Source organism: Coregonus lavaretus (assembly GCF_964263955.1).
Source record: "Coregonus lavaretus genome assembly, chromosome: 12".
NCBI classification, from domain to species: domain Eukaryota; kingdom Metazoa; phylum Chordata; class Actinopteri; order Salmoniformes; family Salmonidae; genus Coregonus; species Coregonus lavaretus.
The window spans coordinates 54,811,925-54,829,679 of record NC_139999.1 but is presented as its reverse complement, the minus strand read 5'-3'; the positions used below and the strand labels follow the sequence as shown (position 1 = coordinate 54,829,679).

Genomic DNA, 17,755 nt, shown 5'->3' with positions numbered 1-17,755 from the left:
CCATAGAAATAGAATCACTAGAATAGGACTTCCTCCTGGGATTACTTCCTGCTTTACTCCTAGGTTGAAGATGACAAAGGTTAAGACAACGGGTTTCTGATATCTCATAACTCTTTGCAACAATGGGACCAGCTATGCTAGTCAGCAACGGCGCTGATAGTTAGCACAGATTTGTGACAACGTTGTGGTAACCTGTATATTTTTGACCTAGCTTTACTGCTATGGGTACACCCTAAATGGCCGCCAGTCCACCCATTGTGACATCATTGACTTTAGAAAGGGACTTCCATTCTAGTGATTTATATTTCTCTGGATGTCACAGCCATTTAAAACACAGATTGTGCTGTAATTATATATATTGAAATGCCTCAATTGAGGTTAATTGTCATGGAGAATATGATTTTGAAGTCGAAGTTTGACATTTACAGTGATTTTTCATTATCAAGAGCATATCAGAAATAATTATTTCTGCAAGGAAGCTGTGTTACACCCATTTTGAACTCATTTCCTCACTATTTCCCCCCTTGAGACCTTGATTATGCATTCCAAGTCAAAGCACTGAGATGCAGCTTAAGTCTTTAATTTGAAATCTCATAAGGATTTGGCAACGAGGGTCTGTTCACTCACTTAGGATCACCACAGGGCATTGGGACAATTACGTTTTATTGGCGCAAGTTGTCCTTGAGACGGAAATGAATATGACTCCATTATGCATGGGGGTCAGCTGTGGCGCACTTAAACTGTAACACAATCACACACACAACACATACACGTTCACATGCACACACACCTAGCCAACCATGCACGCATGCACACACACACACATGCACACATACAGCCGCACACACACACACACACACACACCACATAAAACATATCCCAAAAAACCTTCAGGAGGAGAAACTGCCCATTAATAAATCTAACAATCAACACAGAGCCTCTCCACCCTAGTATCAGTAATTGCTGTCCATGGGTTGGCCTTGAAACGCTGTCACTGTGCCATCCAGCTCCCAGGCCATTAATTCCCATGGAAGGAAAGAAAATATACAAATATTTAATAGAAAAACAGGATAGTGTTTTTAATAGACTGCCATATTGCACCCAGGGTTAGAATTACTCACTGACTTTTGGTGGTGCTGTAGTCCTAGTGGACTGAGTAGCGTTGTAACTTTCCCCAAATTCCCAGGTTTCCCTGAAATTCTGGTCGGAGAAATCCTAGGCTATGGTTACTTGTCGCGTGGTTCACAGATCCATTTCTGTTACAAATGCATATGATAACCCAGTCATTAAAGACCCCATGTACCTAAAGTGTGTGTCCACTTCCTCTTCCCCTCCCTACAGGCTCCAGCGCTGGGGACCCTGATGGGAGTGTACCTCCCCTGCATCCAGAACATCTTCGGGGTGATCCTGTTCCTGCGGATGACCTGGATGGTCGGCATCGGAGGAGTCATTGGCTCCTTCATCATCGTCTTCATGTGCTGTTCCACTGTAAGTACCTGTGTTCGAATCTTAGACACCTGCATGCAGGGATGGAAACTAAGCTAGCACGCTAGACCGTGGCTAGTACTTTTCAGACCGAGTTAGTAGAAATTGCAGTCTACTAGCCTGGCTGACCAGTGCCCAAAATCCTTAACTTCCATCCCTGCCTGCATGTAATGAGACTGTGTTAGCCTTTTGAGCTAAAGTCTAGGCAGTCTAAGCTCCTTTGTCAATGTCTTCATGTGCTGTTCCACTGTAAGTGTCTGTGTCACTCACAGGGGTTGGGGTTTGAATCTGGGGGTGGACTGCATGCTAGACTGTGTTAGCCTGATGAGCTAAACCCTAAGCTCCTTTGTCAATGTCTTCATGTGCTGTTCCACTGTAAGTGTCTGTGTCACTCACGGGGGTTGGGGTTTGAATCTGGGGGTGGACTGCATGCTAGACTGTGTTAGCCTGATGAGCTAAACCCTATGCTCCTTTGTCAATGTCTTCATGTGCTGTTTCACCCTAACGACAGTACCTTCAGAAGGTATGCACAACTCTTGACTTTTTCCCCATGTTGTTGTGTTACAGGCTGAATTAAAAATGTATTAAATTACAATTTTGTGTCACTGGCCTACACACAATACCCCATAATGTCAAAGTGTAATTTTTTATTTGATTTTTTTAACCAATTAAATAAAAATGAAATGCTGAAATGTCTTGAGTCAATAAGTATTCAACCCCTTTGTTATGGCAAGCCTAAATAAGTTCAGGAGTAAACGTTTGCTTATCAATTCACCTAATAAGTTGCATGGACTCACTCTCTGTGCAATAATAGTGTTTACCCCACACATACAATTATCTGTAATGTCCCTCAGCTGAGCAGTGAATTTCAAACACAGATTCAACCACAAAGACCAGGGAGGTTTTCCAATGCCTCGCAAAGAAGAGCACCTAAAAAAGCAGACATTGAATATCCCTTTGAGCATGGTGAAGTTATTAATTACACTTTGGATGGTGTATCAATACACCCAGTCACTACAAAGATACAGGTATCCTTCCTAACTCAGTTGCCGGAGAGGAAGGAAACCGCTCAGGGATTTCACCATGAGGCCAATGGTGACTTTAAAACAGTTACAGAGTTTAATGGCTGTGATAAGAGAAAACTGAGGATGGATCAACAACATTGTAGTTACTCCAATATTAACCTAAATGACAGAGTGAAAAGAAGGAAGCCTGTACAGAATACAAATATTCCAAAACATGCATCCTGCTTGCAATAAGGCACTAAAGTAAAACTGCAAAAAATGTGGCAAGGAAATGAACTTTATGTCCTGAAATCAAAGCGTTAAATTTGGGGCAAATACAACACAACACATTACTGAGTACCACTCTTCATATTTTTTAGTGCTATGTCAAAAGATCTAAAGCACCGGACAAGGTGTCTTTGAGCAGTGGCAGCTACAATATGATTGGGTTTGGCTGTTTGAAATGTGTTTGTCTGTACTGGCAAAGAGAGGAGGTGCACTTACATATCCCAGTAGACCCCATTTTTATTGCAAACATGTCAACTCATGTCAGCGCCAATGTTCTCTCTATGGGTTTGACTTCAGTTTTAATCCCATGAAATTCTATTTCAAATTGTATTGATGGCTCGTTTAAAAGCAACCGAATATTACACTAAACAAAAATGTAAACGCAACATGTAAAGTGCTGGTCGCATGTTTGAAGTAAAGGATCCCAGAAATGTTCCATACGCACAAAAAGCTTATTTAAGTCAAATTGTGTGAACAATTTGTTTACATCCCTGTTAGTGAGCATTTTATCCTTTGTCAAGATAATCCATCCACCTGACAGGTGTGCCATATCACGAAGCAGATTAAACAGCATGATCAGTACACAGGTGCACCTTGTGCTGGGGACAATAAAAGGCCACTCTAAAATGTGCAGTTTTGTCACACAACACAATGTCTCAAGTTTTGAGTGAGTTTGCAATTAGCATGCTGACTGCAGGACTGTCCACCAGAGCTGTTGCCAGAGAATTGATAGATCATTTCTCTACCATAAGCCGCCTTCAACGTCGTTTTAGAGAATTTGGCAGTACGTCCAACCGGCCTCACAACCGTAGACCAGGTGTAACCATGCCAGCCCAGGACCTCCACATCCGGCTTCTTCACCTGCGGGATCGTCAGAGGGGGGAGGAGGGGGTGTGGAGGACGGGGTGCAGAGGAGTATTTCTGTCTGTAATAAAGCCCTTTTGTGGGTAAAAGCTCATTCTGATTGGCTGGGCCTGGCTCCCCAGTGGGTCGGCCTGGCTCCCAAGTGGGTGGACCTATGCCGTCCCAGGCCCACCCATGGCTGCGCCCCTACCCAGTCATTTCAATTGACTGATTTCCTTATATGAACTGTAACTCAGCAAAATCTTTGAAATTGTTGCATGTTGCGGTTATATTTTTGTTCAGTATATGTCCACAACCAAATAGTAATACTATGCTTACAATGTACAGTGGGGTCCATAATTATTGACACCCTTGATAAAGATGAGCAAAAAAGACTATAAAATAAATAATACAAATACTGAGCTATAAAAAAAGGGGAAATTATATAATAATATAATTGCTCAGAGAAAGAGATTTTGTTTAACAAAAATCTCTAAGAGATATGGGTCAAAATAATTTACACCCTTGTTTTCAATACTCTAGCACCCTCCCCTTCAAATCAAAGGATAACGACACTGAGCCTTTTTCAACAACAAATATATGAGATTGGAGAACACATTGGGAGGGATTTTAGACCATTCCTCCTTAAAGAATCTTTCCAGATCCTTGATATCCTTCATCTGCGGGTATGGACTGCCTTGTTCAATTCAAACCACAGGTTTTCAATGGGGTTAATGTCCGGAGACTGAAATGGCCATTGCAAAATGTTGATTTTGTGTTCAATTAACAATTTCTTTGTGAAATGAGTATTAGTGCTTGGGGTTATTGTTTTGCTGGAAGATCCACTTCCCAGGTTTTTGGCTAAAATGTTGTGGTACTGGGTAAAGATCATGATGCCGTTGACCTTATCCAGGGCCCCAGGACCAGTGGAAGCCAAATAGCCCAATAACATCAAAGATCCACCACCATATTTTACAGTAGATATGGGGTTCTTGGTAACACTTTACATTAAGATGCCCCTATAACTATGTAACTACACAGTTATAACTGTAGTAACAACAAAGTAGTTACATAGGTAATAATATTGTAGCGCTGTCAGTTATTACACAATTGGAACAAGGAACGTGTAATTACACATCTACTTGCTGAATGTTATTCCAAATGTGTAATTCTTGATGTTATTACACATTTATTGTTCCACTATGTAATTCATGTTTGTAATTAGGCGTTTGAAAGTCACCTGTGAATTACCATGTTAGTAATTTTAACCAAAATCTGTCACACCGGTCATTTTTAATTTGTTTGTCATGTCACCCAGGATGTAAAGTGAAATCCAATAGGGTATAACCTTTATATAATTACTATGTAGTTACAATGTAACAACCTTTGCAGACAATAGGCTAACCAGGAGAAATTAGGAGACAGGAGAACATTAGGTATAACCCTTTTAGGTACAATGTAATTACATCTGGCACAACGTGCTGCCTGCCTGCTCCCCTTTGACCCCCTCCTCCCTCCGCTGACCTCAATCAAGCCATGAACTTTCTCAACCTTAAGTCTCTTGACCGTAAATCTACTTATGATGATTAATGATGTTGTTGTTTTTAAATGTCTTGTTTTTTGTTGTCGTTGCTTTACAGCGCTTTGAGATTTGTAATGAATAACGCTATAAAGTTGAATAAATTATTATATTTAATAATGTTGTTAGGGAACGTTATTTATATTAAGGGTTACATGGAGAAAATGGATGGCCCTCCCTTCAGCTAAATATGTTTTACCTAACTCTTCCCTGAACTTGAAAAAAAACAAGTGACCCTCCCTTATACCCAAAATAATAATTAAAACAAAGTAGATAGCAGAGAACATGTCTACCATTTACACTCACTTCTTGGACAGACCAGAACCTTAGATATACAGTTTTAGTAAGTGTTCTTCATCCTGTAAGCATTACATGACAACGCAGGAATTTTGACAGTGCACAGGGCTGCAGGCCAGAAGGTTGTGGGTTCGCAGACCACCGTGGACAAGAGTAGGGGTGGAAATATCTACTTTATAGTGAAATCTTTGCATCCATCTATCATCATATTTGCAGGTCCGAGAAAAAAATAGCCTTTTATAAGCATATCATGCAATTGCACTTAATTTCACATATTAGCAGAATATTTTTTTATACCACACAAATTACCGTAATTACAGGCTAAGAATGGACAGAGATAGGCCTATGTGATCGTTTTATAATATTTCTCCAATGACAAGTCTTGTTTGCAACGAAACTGTCCCTGTTTGCAAATAATTAAATCTGAGAAGTCATTAGGAATCAGAGCATGGTACTTTCAAAAGTTAGGTCTACCTTTCCATCCCAGAGTAGGCCTACCGACGCAGAAAAATGTAAGCTTTAACTGCTGGCTACTCTTCTTCCGTGGGTTAACCCAACGAGAAAAGACTAAAGGGTTTCCCAAAAACTGTCTGGGTTTAAACATCTTCTATTGTACAGAAAGTGAATAGCTTAATCAATTGATAGTGACAGAATTAGATTACTTTCCAAGCAAAGTCAATTTTTTAAAACTTGCCTAAACAATGATATCGATCACTTTATATAATCAGATCTGTTTTATTTTCTTCACAATCTTAAGCTAACAAGGGCCTGTGCTTTTTGCCATTTTCTTTAATAAAATGTAGGCCTGTGGCATACCCTGTCATACCCCCTCAATTCAAGTCTAGGTTTTAACTCAACAGCCCTTCACTGACACGGAGGTAGGCCATTTAAAGAGTGCATGGTGGGTGGAGGAATTGACCGACAAATCTATGGATATAGCAGCCTATAGCCTAATTTCGTCTGTCAAACAGGTAGGCCTACCTCTTATCTCTTAAATAGGATGAAATAGTCTCCAACACAAAGCCCTCTTGTTGTTAGTAAAGTCTAATTAAAATGAAGATGGCTGAAATGAATTATGCCTACTCGAATTTGCCTATCAGAACCATGAGCTGTCAGTTTTCGCGTTTCAGCACCGCAATGTGAGTTACTCTAATCTGGCTTCTTATGAGGTCAATAACTCTGATAAATATATCATGGGCAAGAAACATATTGTTTTTAATCAAATCAATTATAGTAGTAGGTAGCTATCAACGTTGATCTCCAGTCCTCCTTCTCATCTTCATGCTGTCCTTCTCAAACTGAACAGAACATAGGCTAGAGGCTAGTCCGAATAAAAACAATTTTTCGTTAGAAGCCTTTCACTCTCCTCCTGAACTGCCACCGTAGGCCTAAACAGCACAGCCATTGGTAGGCAGCACACAAAAAAGTTTTTGATCAGCAAGAGCAGAGCAGGCCGGGGCTCAGGGTTGGAATATCCATTACAGTGTGTTGTGCAGCCTAGTTCTATTTACACAATCCCAGCAACTATCGTAGAAATATAACTTTGCTCTGTGCTTCTCTGAGCATGCACTTTGTAGCCTATAAAACATTGATATATACAGTTGAAGTCGGAAGTTTACAAACACTTAGGTTGGAGTCATTAAAACTAGTTTTTTAACCACTCAACAAATGTATTGTTAACAAACTATAGTTTTGGCAAGTCGGTTAGGACATCTACTTTATGCATGACACAAGTAATTTTTCCAACAATTGTTTACAGACAGATTATTTCACTTATAATTCACTGTATCACAATTCCAGTGGGTCAGAAGTTGACATACACTAAGTTGACTGTGCCTTTAAACAGCTTGGAAAATTCCAGAAAATGATGTCATGACTTTAGAAGCTTCTGATAGGCTAATTGACATAATTTGAGTCAATTGGAGGTGTACCTGTGGATGTATTTCAAGGCCTACCTTCAAACGCAGTGCCTCTTTGCTTGACATCATGGGAAAATCAAAAGAAACCAGCTAAGACTGCAGAAAAAAATGTGTAGACCTCCACAAGTCTGGTTAATCCTTGGGAGCAATTTCCAAACGCCTGAAGGTACCACGTTCATCTGTACAAACAATAGTACGCAAGTATAAACACCATGGGACCACGCAGCCGTCATACCACTCAGGAAAGAGACGTGTTCTGTTTCCTAGAGATTAACGTAGTTTGGTGCGAAAATTGCAAATCAATCCCAGAACAACAGCAAAGGACGTTGTGAAGATGCTGGAGGAAACAGGTACAAAAGTATCTATATCCACAGTAAAACGTGTCCTATATCGACATAACCTGATCGTACTTTTTGGAGAAATGTCCTGATGGTCTGATGAAACACAAATAAAACTGTTTGGCAATAATGACCATTGTTATGTTTGGAGGAAAAAGGGGGATGCTTGCAAGCCGAAGAACACCATCTCAACCGTGAAGCACGGGGGTGGCAGCATCATGCTGTGGGGGTGCTTTGCTGCAGGAGGGACTGGTGCACTTCACAAAATAGATGGCATCATGAGGAAGGAAGATTATGTGGATATATTGAAGCAACATCTCAAGACATCAGTCAGGAAGTTAAAGCTTGGTCACAAATGGACAATGACCCCAAGCATACTTCCAAAGTTGTTTAAAAATGGCTTAAGGACAACCAAGTCAAGGTATTGTAGTGGCCATCACAAATCCCTGACCTCAATCCTATAGAAAATATGTGGGCAGAACTTAAAAAGTGTGTGCGAGCAAGGAGGCCTACAAACATGACTCAGTTACACCAGCTCTGTCAGGAGGTTGGACCAAATTTCACCCAACGTATTGTGGGAAGCTTGTGGAAGGCTACCCGACACGTTTGACCCAAGTTAAACAATTTAAAGGCAATGCTACCAAATACTAATTGAGTGTATGTAAACTTCTGACCCACTGGGAATGTGATTAAAGAAATAAAAGCTGAAAGAAATCATTCTCTCTACTATTATTCTGACATTTCACATTCTTAATATAAAGTGGTGATCCTAGCTGACCTAAAACAGGGAATTTTTACTAGGATTAAATGTCAGGAATTGTCACGTACGTTGAGAGACGGGTCGGACCAAGGTGCAGCGTGAAAAGTGTACATGTTTATTCAACCAATAAACATACAACAAAACAAGAAACAACGTAATGTGACGTCCAAAAGGCTATACACATACCAGCCTAACAGGAACAAGATCCCACAATACAATGTAGGAAATAGGCTACCTAAGTATGATCCCCAATCAGAGACAACGAGCGACAGCTGTCTCTGATTGGGAATCACACCCGGCCAAACATAGACACACAACCTAGAACTGAAACATAGAAATAGACTAACTAGAACGTAAACATAGAATATATAACATAGAAACTCACGCCCTGACCAAACCAACTAAAGACAACAGGCCTCTCACGGCCAGGGCATGACAGGAATTGTGAAAAACTGAGTTTAAATGTATTTGGCTAAGGTGTATGTAAACGTCCGTCTTCAACTGTATATACTGTATTCTATACTATTCTACTGTATCTTAGTCTATGCCGCTCTGACATTGCTCTTCCATATATTTATTTATATATTCTTAATTCCATTGCTTTACTTAGATTTGTGTGTATTGGGTATATGTTGTGAAATTGTTAGATATTACTTGTTAGATATTACTGCACTGTCGGAGCTAGAAACACAAGCATTTCGCTACACCCGCAATAACATCTGCTAAACATGTGTATGTGACCAATACATTTGATTTGATTTGATTTACACACACACACACACACACACACACCCTATCAGTCACACAGCTCAGTCCTGAGCCCTGGGGCGCTGGGACTTGAGTGTGATCAGTCTCGGAGTAGCCCCTTCCTGTCTTCCCCTGAGCCCCTTACATAACCCAGCTAGTCTCGGAGCCTACCGCTCAGCAGATAAGGCAATCCAAAGGAGAGAGAATTCCACACTACATCAGCCAGGAGAGATATGGTGTGTGTGTGTGTGTCCATGCATGTTTGCGTGTGTGTGTAATGGTAGTAGGAGAAACCCATCTGAGTGTCTTCCTGCTCCCGTTAGACAAACAGCCATATAGATAGGAGCTCTGCGCAGAGCTCTCCATTTACTGTCTGTGTTCTCTCAACCAAAATAACTATCCCGAAATTGGTTCTGTTATCGTTTTCAGAACATACATTAGTTTGCGGCAAATGTTCTCATAACACAAAAACTGTCCAGTTGTGCTGATGATTATTCAATGTTTGTATAAAACATTCGCTTGACGTTGCGAGAACGTTCCCAGAACACATTTAGTCTGTTCTTTGATTTTATTTGATTTTATTAGAATCTCTTTTAGTCCACATTTGGACTAATCTTCAAGAGTGCTTAAACATTCAAATACAATTTATAATACAATCACATTTTCACATATAACACACTGTTACAAACAACAGATATAATACACTGACATATTGACCAGATAAATATTCTAACAGTCTGAAAAGATACAGTAGATTTGTTCCTTCATCTACCATAGTCATGCACAACCTTACAGTTTATTATATTTAAATGTGTATTTATATATTGAAAGGTTTCTGGTTTGCTTAGATAAGTTATTCAATGTCTTTATTGCTCTGAATCTAAATGTTATTTTGCCTATTTCTCTTTTCTGCGGGGTTAACACATAGATGGTGTACAATTTATTCCTAGTATTGACTGAATGTCTGTCTCTTACCAACTGAATACTGTTGTGAATAGTTTGGCCGTTTTAAATTGTGTACATTGTGAAAAATTTTTTTACAGTGCATTCGGAAAGTATTCAGACCCCTTGACTTTTTCCACATTTTCTTACGTTACAGCCTTATTCTAAAATGGATATATATATATGTTTTAAATATCTCATTAATCTACACACAACACCCTATAATGACAAAGCAAAATCAGGTTTATAGAATTATTTGCAAATGTATTAAAAATAAAACACTAAAAATATCACATTTACATAAGTATTCACACCCTTTGCTCAGTGCTATGTTGATGCACCTTTGGCAGCGATTACAGCCTCAAGTCTTCTTGGGTATGACGCTACAAGCTTGGCACACCTGTATTTGGGGAGTTTCTCCCATTCTTCTCTGCAGATCCTCTCAAACTCTTTCAGGTTGGATGGGGAGCGTTGCTGCACAGCTATTTGCAGGTCTCTCCAGAGATGTTCGATCGGGTTCAAGTCCGGGCTCTGGCTGGGCCACTCAAGGACATTCAGAGACTTGTCCCGAAACCACTCCTGCGTTGTCTTGGCTGTGTGCTTTGGGTTGTTGTCCTGTTGGAAGGTGAATCTTCGCCCCAGTCTGAGGTCCTGAGCGCTCTGGAGCAGGTTTTCATCAAGGATTTCTCTGTACTTTGCTCCGTTCATCTTTGCCTTGATCCTGACTAGTCTCCCAGTCCCTGCCACTGAGAAAGATCCCCACAGTATGATGCTGCTACCACCATGCTTCACCGTAGGGATGGTGCCAGGTTTCCTCCAGACGTGACGCAGGCCAAAGAGTTCAATCTTGGTTTCATCATACCAGAGAATCTTGTTTCTCATGGTCTGAGAGTCTTTAGGTGCCTTTTGACAAACTCCAAGCGGGCTGTCATGTGCCTTTTACTGAGGAGTGGCTTCCATCTGGCCACTCTACCATAAAGGCCTGATTGGTGGAGTGCTGCAGAGATGGTTGTCCTTCTGGAAGGTTCTCATATCTCCACAGAGGAACTCTAGAGCTCTGTCAGAGTGACCATCGGGTTCTTGGTCACCTCCCTGACCAAGGCCCTTCTCCCCCGATTGCTCACTTTGGCCAGGCGGCCAACTCTAAGAAGAATCTTGGTGGTTCCAAACTTCTTCTATTTAAGAATGATGGAGCCCACTGTGTTCTTGGGGACCTTCAATGCTGCAGAACTTTTTGGGTACCCTTCCCCAGATCTGTGCTTCTACACAATCCTGTTTCGGAGCTCTACGGACAATTCCTTCGACCTCTCTGACATGCACTGTCAACTGTGGGACCTTATATAGACAGGTGTGTGCCTTTCCAAGTAATGTCCAATCAATTGAATTTACCACAGGTGGACTCCAATCAAGTTGTAGAAACATCTCAAGGGTCTGAATACTTATTGAAATAAGGTATTTCTGTATTTTTCTTTTATACGTTTGCAAAAATTTCTACATACCTGTTTTCGCTTTGTCATCATGGGGTATTGTGTGTAGATTGCTGAGGATTTTATTTATTTAATCAATTTTAGAATAAGGCTGTAACGTAACAAAATGTTGAAAAGGGCAAAGGGTCTAAATATTTTCCGAAGGCACTGTATATACAAATGTTTGTGGACACACATTTAAATTAGGGGAGTTGGCTATTTCAGCCACAGGTGTATAAAATCGAGCACACAGCCATGCAATCTCCATAGACAAACACTGGCAGTATAATGGCCTTACTGAAGAGCTCACCTTTCCAACAGGTCAGTTCGTCAAATGTCTGCCCTGCTATAGCTGCCCCGGTCAACTGTAAGTGTTGTTATTGTGAAGTGGAAACGTCTAGGAGCAACAACGGCTCAGCCGCGAAGTGATAGGCCACAGAAGCTCACAGAACGGGACTGCTGAACGCTAAAGCGCGTAAAAATAATCTGTCCTCGGTTGCAACACTCACTACCAAGTTCCAAACTACCTCTGGAAGCAATGTCAGCACAATAACTGTTCATTGGGAGCGTCATCAAATGGGTTTCCATGGCAGAGCAGCCGCACACAAGCCTAAGATCACCATGCGCAATGCCAAGCGTCGGCTGGAGTGGTGTAAAGCTCACCGCCATTGGACTCTGGAGCAGTGGAAACGCGTTCTCTGGGGTGATGAATCACGCTTCACCATCTGGCAATCTGACGGACTAGTCTGGTTTTGGCCGATGCCAGGAGAATGCTACCTGCCCAAATGCATAGTGCCAACTGTAAAGTTTGTTGGAGGAGGAATAATGGTCTGGGGCTGTTTTTCATGGTTCGGGCTAGGCCCCTTAGTTCCAGTGAAGGGAAATCTTAACTTTACAACGTACAATGACATTCTAGACAATTCTGTGCTTCCATCTTTGTGGCAACAGTTTGGGGAAGGCCCTTTCCTGTTTCAGCATGACAATGCCCACGTGCACAAAGCGAGGTCCATACAGAAATGGTTTGTCGAGATCGGTGTGGAAGAACTCGACTCGCCTGCATAGAGCCCTGACTGCATCTAGAAAAATAAGTTTCCTCTATTATTTCTTACCAGTTTATGTTTTGACTTTTATTTTCCCTACAAACTTTATATAAGAAATCATGTTACATTAATGCCTGGTAGATTGCGGTGAGGTGTACTGTACATAGATGTGCATATGTACTGAGATATACACTGAGTGTACAAAACATTAAGGACACCTGCTCTTGACATAGACTGACCAGGTAAATCCAGGTGAAAGCTATGATCCCTTATTGATGTCACTTGTTAAATATACTTCAATCAGTGAAGGGGAGGAGACAGGTTAAAGAAGGATTTTTAAGCCATGAGACAATTGAGACATGGATTGTGTTGTATGTGTGCCATTCAGAGGGTGAATGGGCAAGACAAAATATTGAAGTGCCTTTGAACAGGGTATGGTAGTAGGTGCCAGGCGCACCGGTTTGTGTCAAGAAATGCAATGCTTTTCACACTCAACAGTTTCCCGTGTGTATCAAGAATGGTCCACCATCCAAAGGACATCCAGCCAACTTCACACAACTGTGGGAAGCATTGGAGTCAACTTGGGTCAACATGTAGACACCTTGTAGAATCCATGCCCCGACCAATTGAGGCTGTTCTGAGGGCAAAAGGGGGGGGGGGGGGTTGCAACTCAATATTAGGAAGGTGTTCTTAATGTTTTGTGCACAAAATAGATCCATAGTTTGGATCAAAATAAAGGATTTCAGTACAAAGGGAAATCAACTAGAAACATTAGGATCCTTCAAGCCCTGTACACTAAGTCACCTACAGGGCTTGAATATGGCAGATTGCAGGTTCAAATCTACTTGATTACCGTTCTTTAAAAAAGCTATAGCTATGTTTGGACAATACCATAATAAAATATGATGATGAAGATTGAAATGCCATTTGTTTAAAGGTTTGTCAACTTCATATAATAATGTTACATTACACATAAATATTAGCAGCAATGTTTTCAGAACTACTTCCATTATCGTTGAAGTATGTTTTTAGAATAATTCTGTATCATCATGTCATAACCTTACAGAATAACTTTATAAGAGTCTCGCAGAAATGTTTCTTGTTTGTTGTTATAGGTGTTAGTAGTAATATCTCTATCAACATTAACTGAATATTCCAGGAATGTTTTTTTGGAACAACTTCAATTGCTCCAACATTTTATTGCTGAAGGATGTTTAGGGAACGTTATTAGAGCCATCATGTCATAATTATTATTAATTATTAGTATTTTATTTATTATAATGTCACGCTCTAGCTTAATGAGACCAGCGGTTAGAGCATTGGTCCCGTAACCGAAAGGTTGCTGGTTTGAATACCCGAGTCGTCATGGTGAAAAATGTGGCGATGTGCCCTTGAGCAAGACACTTAACCCTAATTTGCTCCATGGTGCATACTACTATTGCTGACCCTGTAAAACAGTGGTCACCAACTTTTTCTGAGTCAAGATCACTTTCGCAGTCAAAAAGCCGGCCAAGATCTACCGCTCAGAATTTTTTTTTTAACATGACTTAAATAATGTAACATTAACCTAATAAAACAGCTCTGTTGGAATGAGGTTTGTGCAGTAGGCCTAATACATTATCACAGCAAATTGGCTATATGCCTGGCCTGCCAATATTTTTTTTCTCAGACCATATTATATTAAAAAACTTAAGCTTTGATAACAAAATAGATCCATTTTTGTAGCACTTGTGAGGCACAGCTGAGCATAAATTTAGATAATTTGCTTTTTTATTTTACTGGACTGATGGTAATGGTGCTTTCAAGACAACTGGGAAAAACATGTACATTTTCACAGACACTCTTATCCAGAGCATTTTACAGGAGCAATTAGGGTTAAGTGCCTTACTCAAGGGCACATCTGCAGATTTTTCACCTAGTCTGCTCGGGGATTCAAACCAGCAACCTTTCAGCTATTGGCCCAACGCTCTTAACAGCTAGGCTACCTGCCAGTAACCGACGTCATGACATCAGTGAACTTCAGGTTGTAAAGTCGGAGCTCTAGAAAGTTGCCCGAGTTTTCGAGTTGGATGACCGTTTAAAACGGTTTTTCCCAGTCAGAGTCGGATCTTGTTTTTTTTAAGGAGCGCCTTTATCGTTGGATGTTCTACATAAATGTTTGGTGAAGATCGACCATTCGATCGCGATCAACCGGTTGCTGACCACTGCTGTAAAACAGCACATTTCACTGCACCACTCAGGTTTATATGACAATAAAACATATGCACTTTTTTGGGGGAGAAACATTCCCTGCTTGTTGTTATTTGAATAACATACAGTATTCATCAAGATTATCAGAACGTTCCTATAATGCTTCCTCAAAACCACTTCTAATGCTCCCACATTTTGTTGTGGCAGTATATTATAAGAACATTACCAGAACATTGTGTTATTACATTCCCTGGCAACTTAATGACAACCTGGAATGTTCTGTGGTAGTTTTTACAGATGATCCTATACCTGGGTAGGTGTCTCGGATAACATATCCATTAATATTAGTGGAACGTTCCAGTAATGTTTTCTCAGAATCAATTTAATTGAATCCAGACATGATTGCTGAAGAATGTTTAGTGAACGTTATTGGAACAATCATGTCATAACGTCACACTCTAACTTTATGAGAGCATTGTGGGAATATTCCCTGCTTTTCTTATGCATGTTTTTAATAACATCTCCATCAACATTAGCAGAAACCTAACTAGAGCGTAAGGTGAATCTTGGGTGATTTACCGCTATATTCAAACGCATGTAATATTTACATCAATAGGCCATTTCGCCCATCATACATTCTGGGAAGCATTTTGTTATGCATCTCTAAGTGATGCGTCTCAGGAGCAATGTCCCATTATACCGTATGTTCGAAGGAGCATCCGACCATTATTAACGTGGTATTTTACCAGAGGAGTTGTGTGCCTGTGTATGTCCCCAGCTCATAGTGTAGCATAACACACCATTGTCTATTTTGACCACTTATAATAAATGTAGCCTTGTTGTCACCATGATAAAATGAGCTTTAGTTGTCTGGATGGAAAGTCTGTTGTTCGTTCACCCTATTCAATACTTCCAGGTCCTGTGTCCCAGGTACAGTTGTGTTTTCCCCCCCTTCTTCTGCCCTCTGTCCTGCCTCATTTAAATGCTAAGAGTGCCTCACTCTCTATTTCTTCTCACTTTCTCCTGCTAAATTTGTTAGTCACTCTCTCATTCTGCCTCACTCTGCTTCTTATTAAAATCATATTACTCCCTCTTTTCCTCTCTCTTTCATCTCTCTCTCTCTCTCTCTCTCTCTCTCTCTCTCTCTCTCTCTCTCTCTCTCTCTCTCTCTCTCTCTCTCTCTCTCTCTCTCTCTCTCTCTCTCTCTCTCTCTCTCCTTTTCCAAAGACTGTTTAGGAATCTGACTGCGTGGCAAGGTGCTTCCCTAACATGTTGAATGCCATACCAACTGCCAAAATCAAGGCCTTGACAAAATGACTGAATCCCCGGGGCACATAGCTGTACAGATTGAATAATTCCCCTTCTGCTTTTAGACCTCATTCTATTCTCTGCTATTTTTCTTTATCTCTCTTCAAGGTTAATGAAAAATCCTACAATGCATCCAATGTTGAAATACAGGAGTTGTTATAACTTTTGTGCACTGTTAAACCATACAGTATGTTAGTTGCAGTGGAGGCTGGTTGGAGGAGCTAAAGGAGGACGGACTCATTGTAATGGCTGGAATGGAATAAATGGAACCTTAACAAACACATCAAACATTTGGAAACCACATGTTTGACTCAGTTCCATTTATTCCATTCCAGCCATTAAAAGTAGCCTGTCCTCCTATAGGTCCTCCCACCAGCCTCGACTGGTTAGTTGAGCTAACGTATCAATTCTTAAATTTTTGGGACAGAGACATACCATGGATGTATTCACTAGGAACCAAACAGAAGCAAACATAATGAAACGGGGAGGGACCTGCCTGAATTTGTACACTAGAAACTCTTGTTTTCGTTGCAAACCGTTTTCCGTTTGCAACTGTTTGCTACAGTTTGGACTAATGATTACACTACATTCCGTTTAAGCCTCACAGGAGAGAAAGGTAGTATCCTTATACCTGCAATATTATTAACCATAATAAACAGGTATATATTGTATGAGTTTATTGGGGGTTAGGGGCACACCATCCCTCCCCTTTCTTTAGTCTTAAAGGTAAATTCACACACTACGGTGACGGAAGGTACAGTGTTGAAATGTCATTTTTGGTCACAAAAGGGCCGGCTCCTTGTAATCGTTCCTTGCGAAGACTTGAGGGGCAGTATTGAGTGATTTTTGCAATGGAAGTCCCACCCTGTGTCTACATGACATCCCTTCTGGTATTCCTTCTGGTATAAACATGGAAGAGATGGACGTGCTTCTACTTCGCTGCTACTGCTATTCCACTTGCAAGTGTACTTTTTTTGTGCTTTTATTTCAACATTTGCTATGCACAATTACGTCTCTGTCCAGTTTTGAGAAGCGTCTGTGTGAGGAGGTGAGACAGTATGATAACCTCTACATCCTTCGATTAAGTTGTATTCGGACAAGAACGCAAAAGATAACAGCTGGAGGGAGATATCACAAAATTTGAACACCGATACCGATATCAAAGAAAAATTGAGTACAATTCGGGGCTGGAATGTTCGCAATCTGAAAAAGGTGAAGGAGATGAGGAATGGGGCTGCTGCCGCCGGTGTGTGTCCCGCCTATTGTCCGACAACTGGGTTGGCTTCATCGTCAGACAGACACCAATATGCCAGACATGGTACAGTTGAAGTCGGAAGTTTACATACACTTAGTTTGGAGTCATTAAAACTTGTTTTTCAAGGAGGAGGTGAGGGCTCTGGGAGTGTGGTGCCAGGAAAATAACCTCTCGCTCAACGTCAACAAAACAAAGGAGATGATCGTGGACTTCAGGAAACAGCAGAGGGTGCACCCCCCTATCCACATAGACAGGACTGCAGTGGAGAAGGTGGAAAGCTTCAAGTTCCTCTGC

The 17,755-nt window shown here is 40.9% G+C and overlaps 1 protein-coding gene across 4 annotated transcripts in view; it reads left to right on the top strand.

Annotated features, from left to right (window-relative positions):
- The window catches only part of LOC311138416 (solute carrier family 12 member 5-like), a gene marked incomplete at both ends in the record, with an annotated part of 278,124 nt that overhangs the window by 201,053 nt on the left and 59,316 nt on the right, over nucleotides 1-17,755 (top strand). For all 4 annotated transcript variants that reach the window (XM_084173094.1, XM_084173092.1, XM_084173093.1 and 1 more), the window contains one exon: nucleotides 1,342-1,488. In XM_084173094.1, coding sequence (XP_084029220.1) covers nucleotides 1,342-1,488 — 147 coding nt within the window. The remainder of the gene's footprint in view (nucleotides 1-1,341; nucleotides 1,489-17,755) is intronic.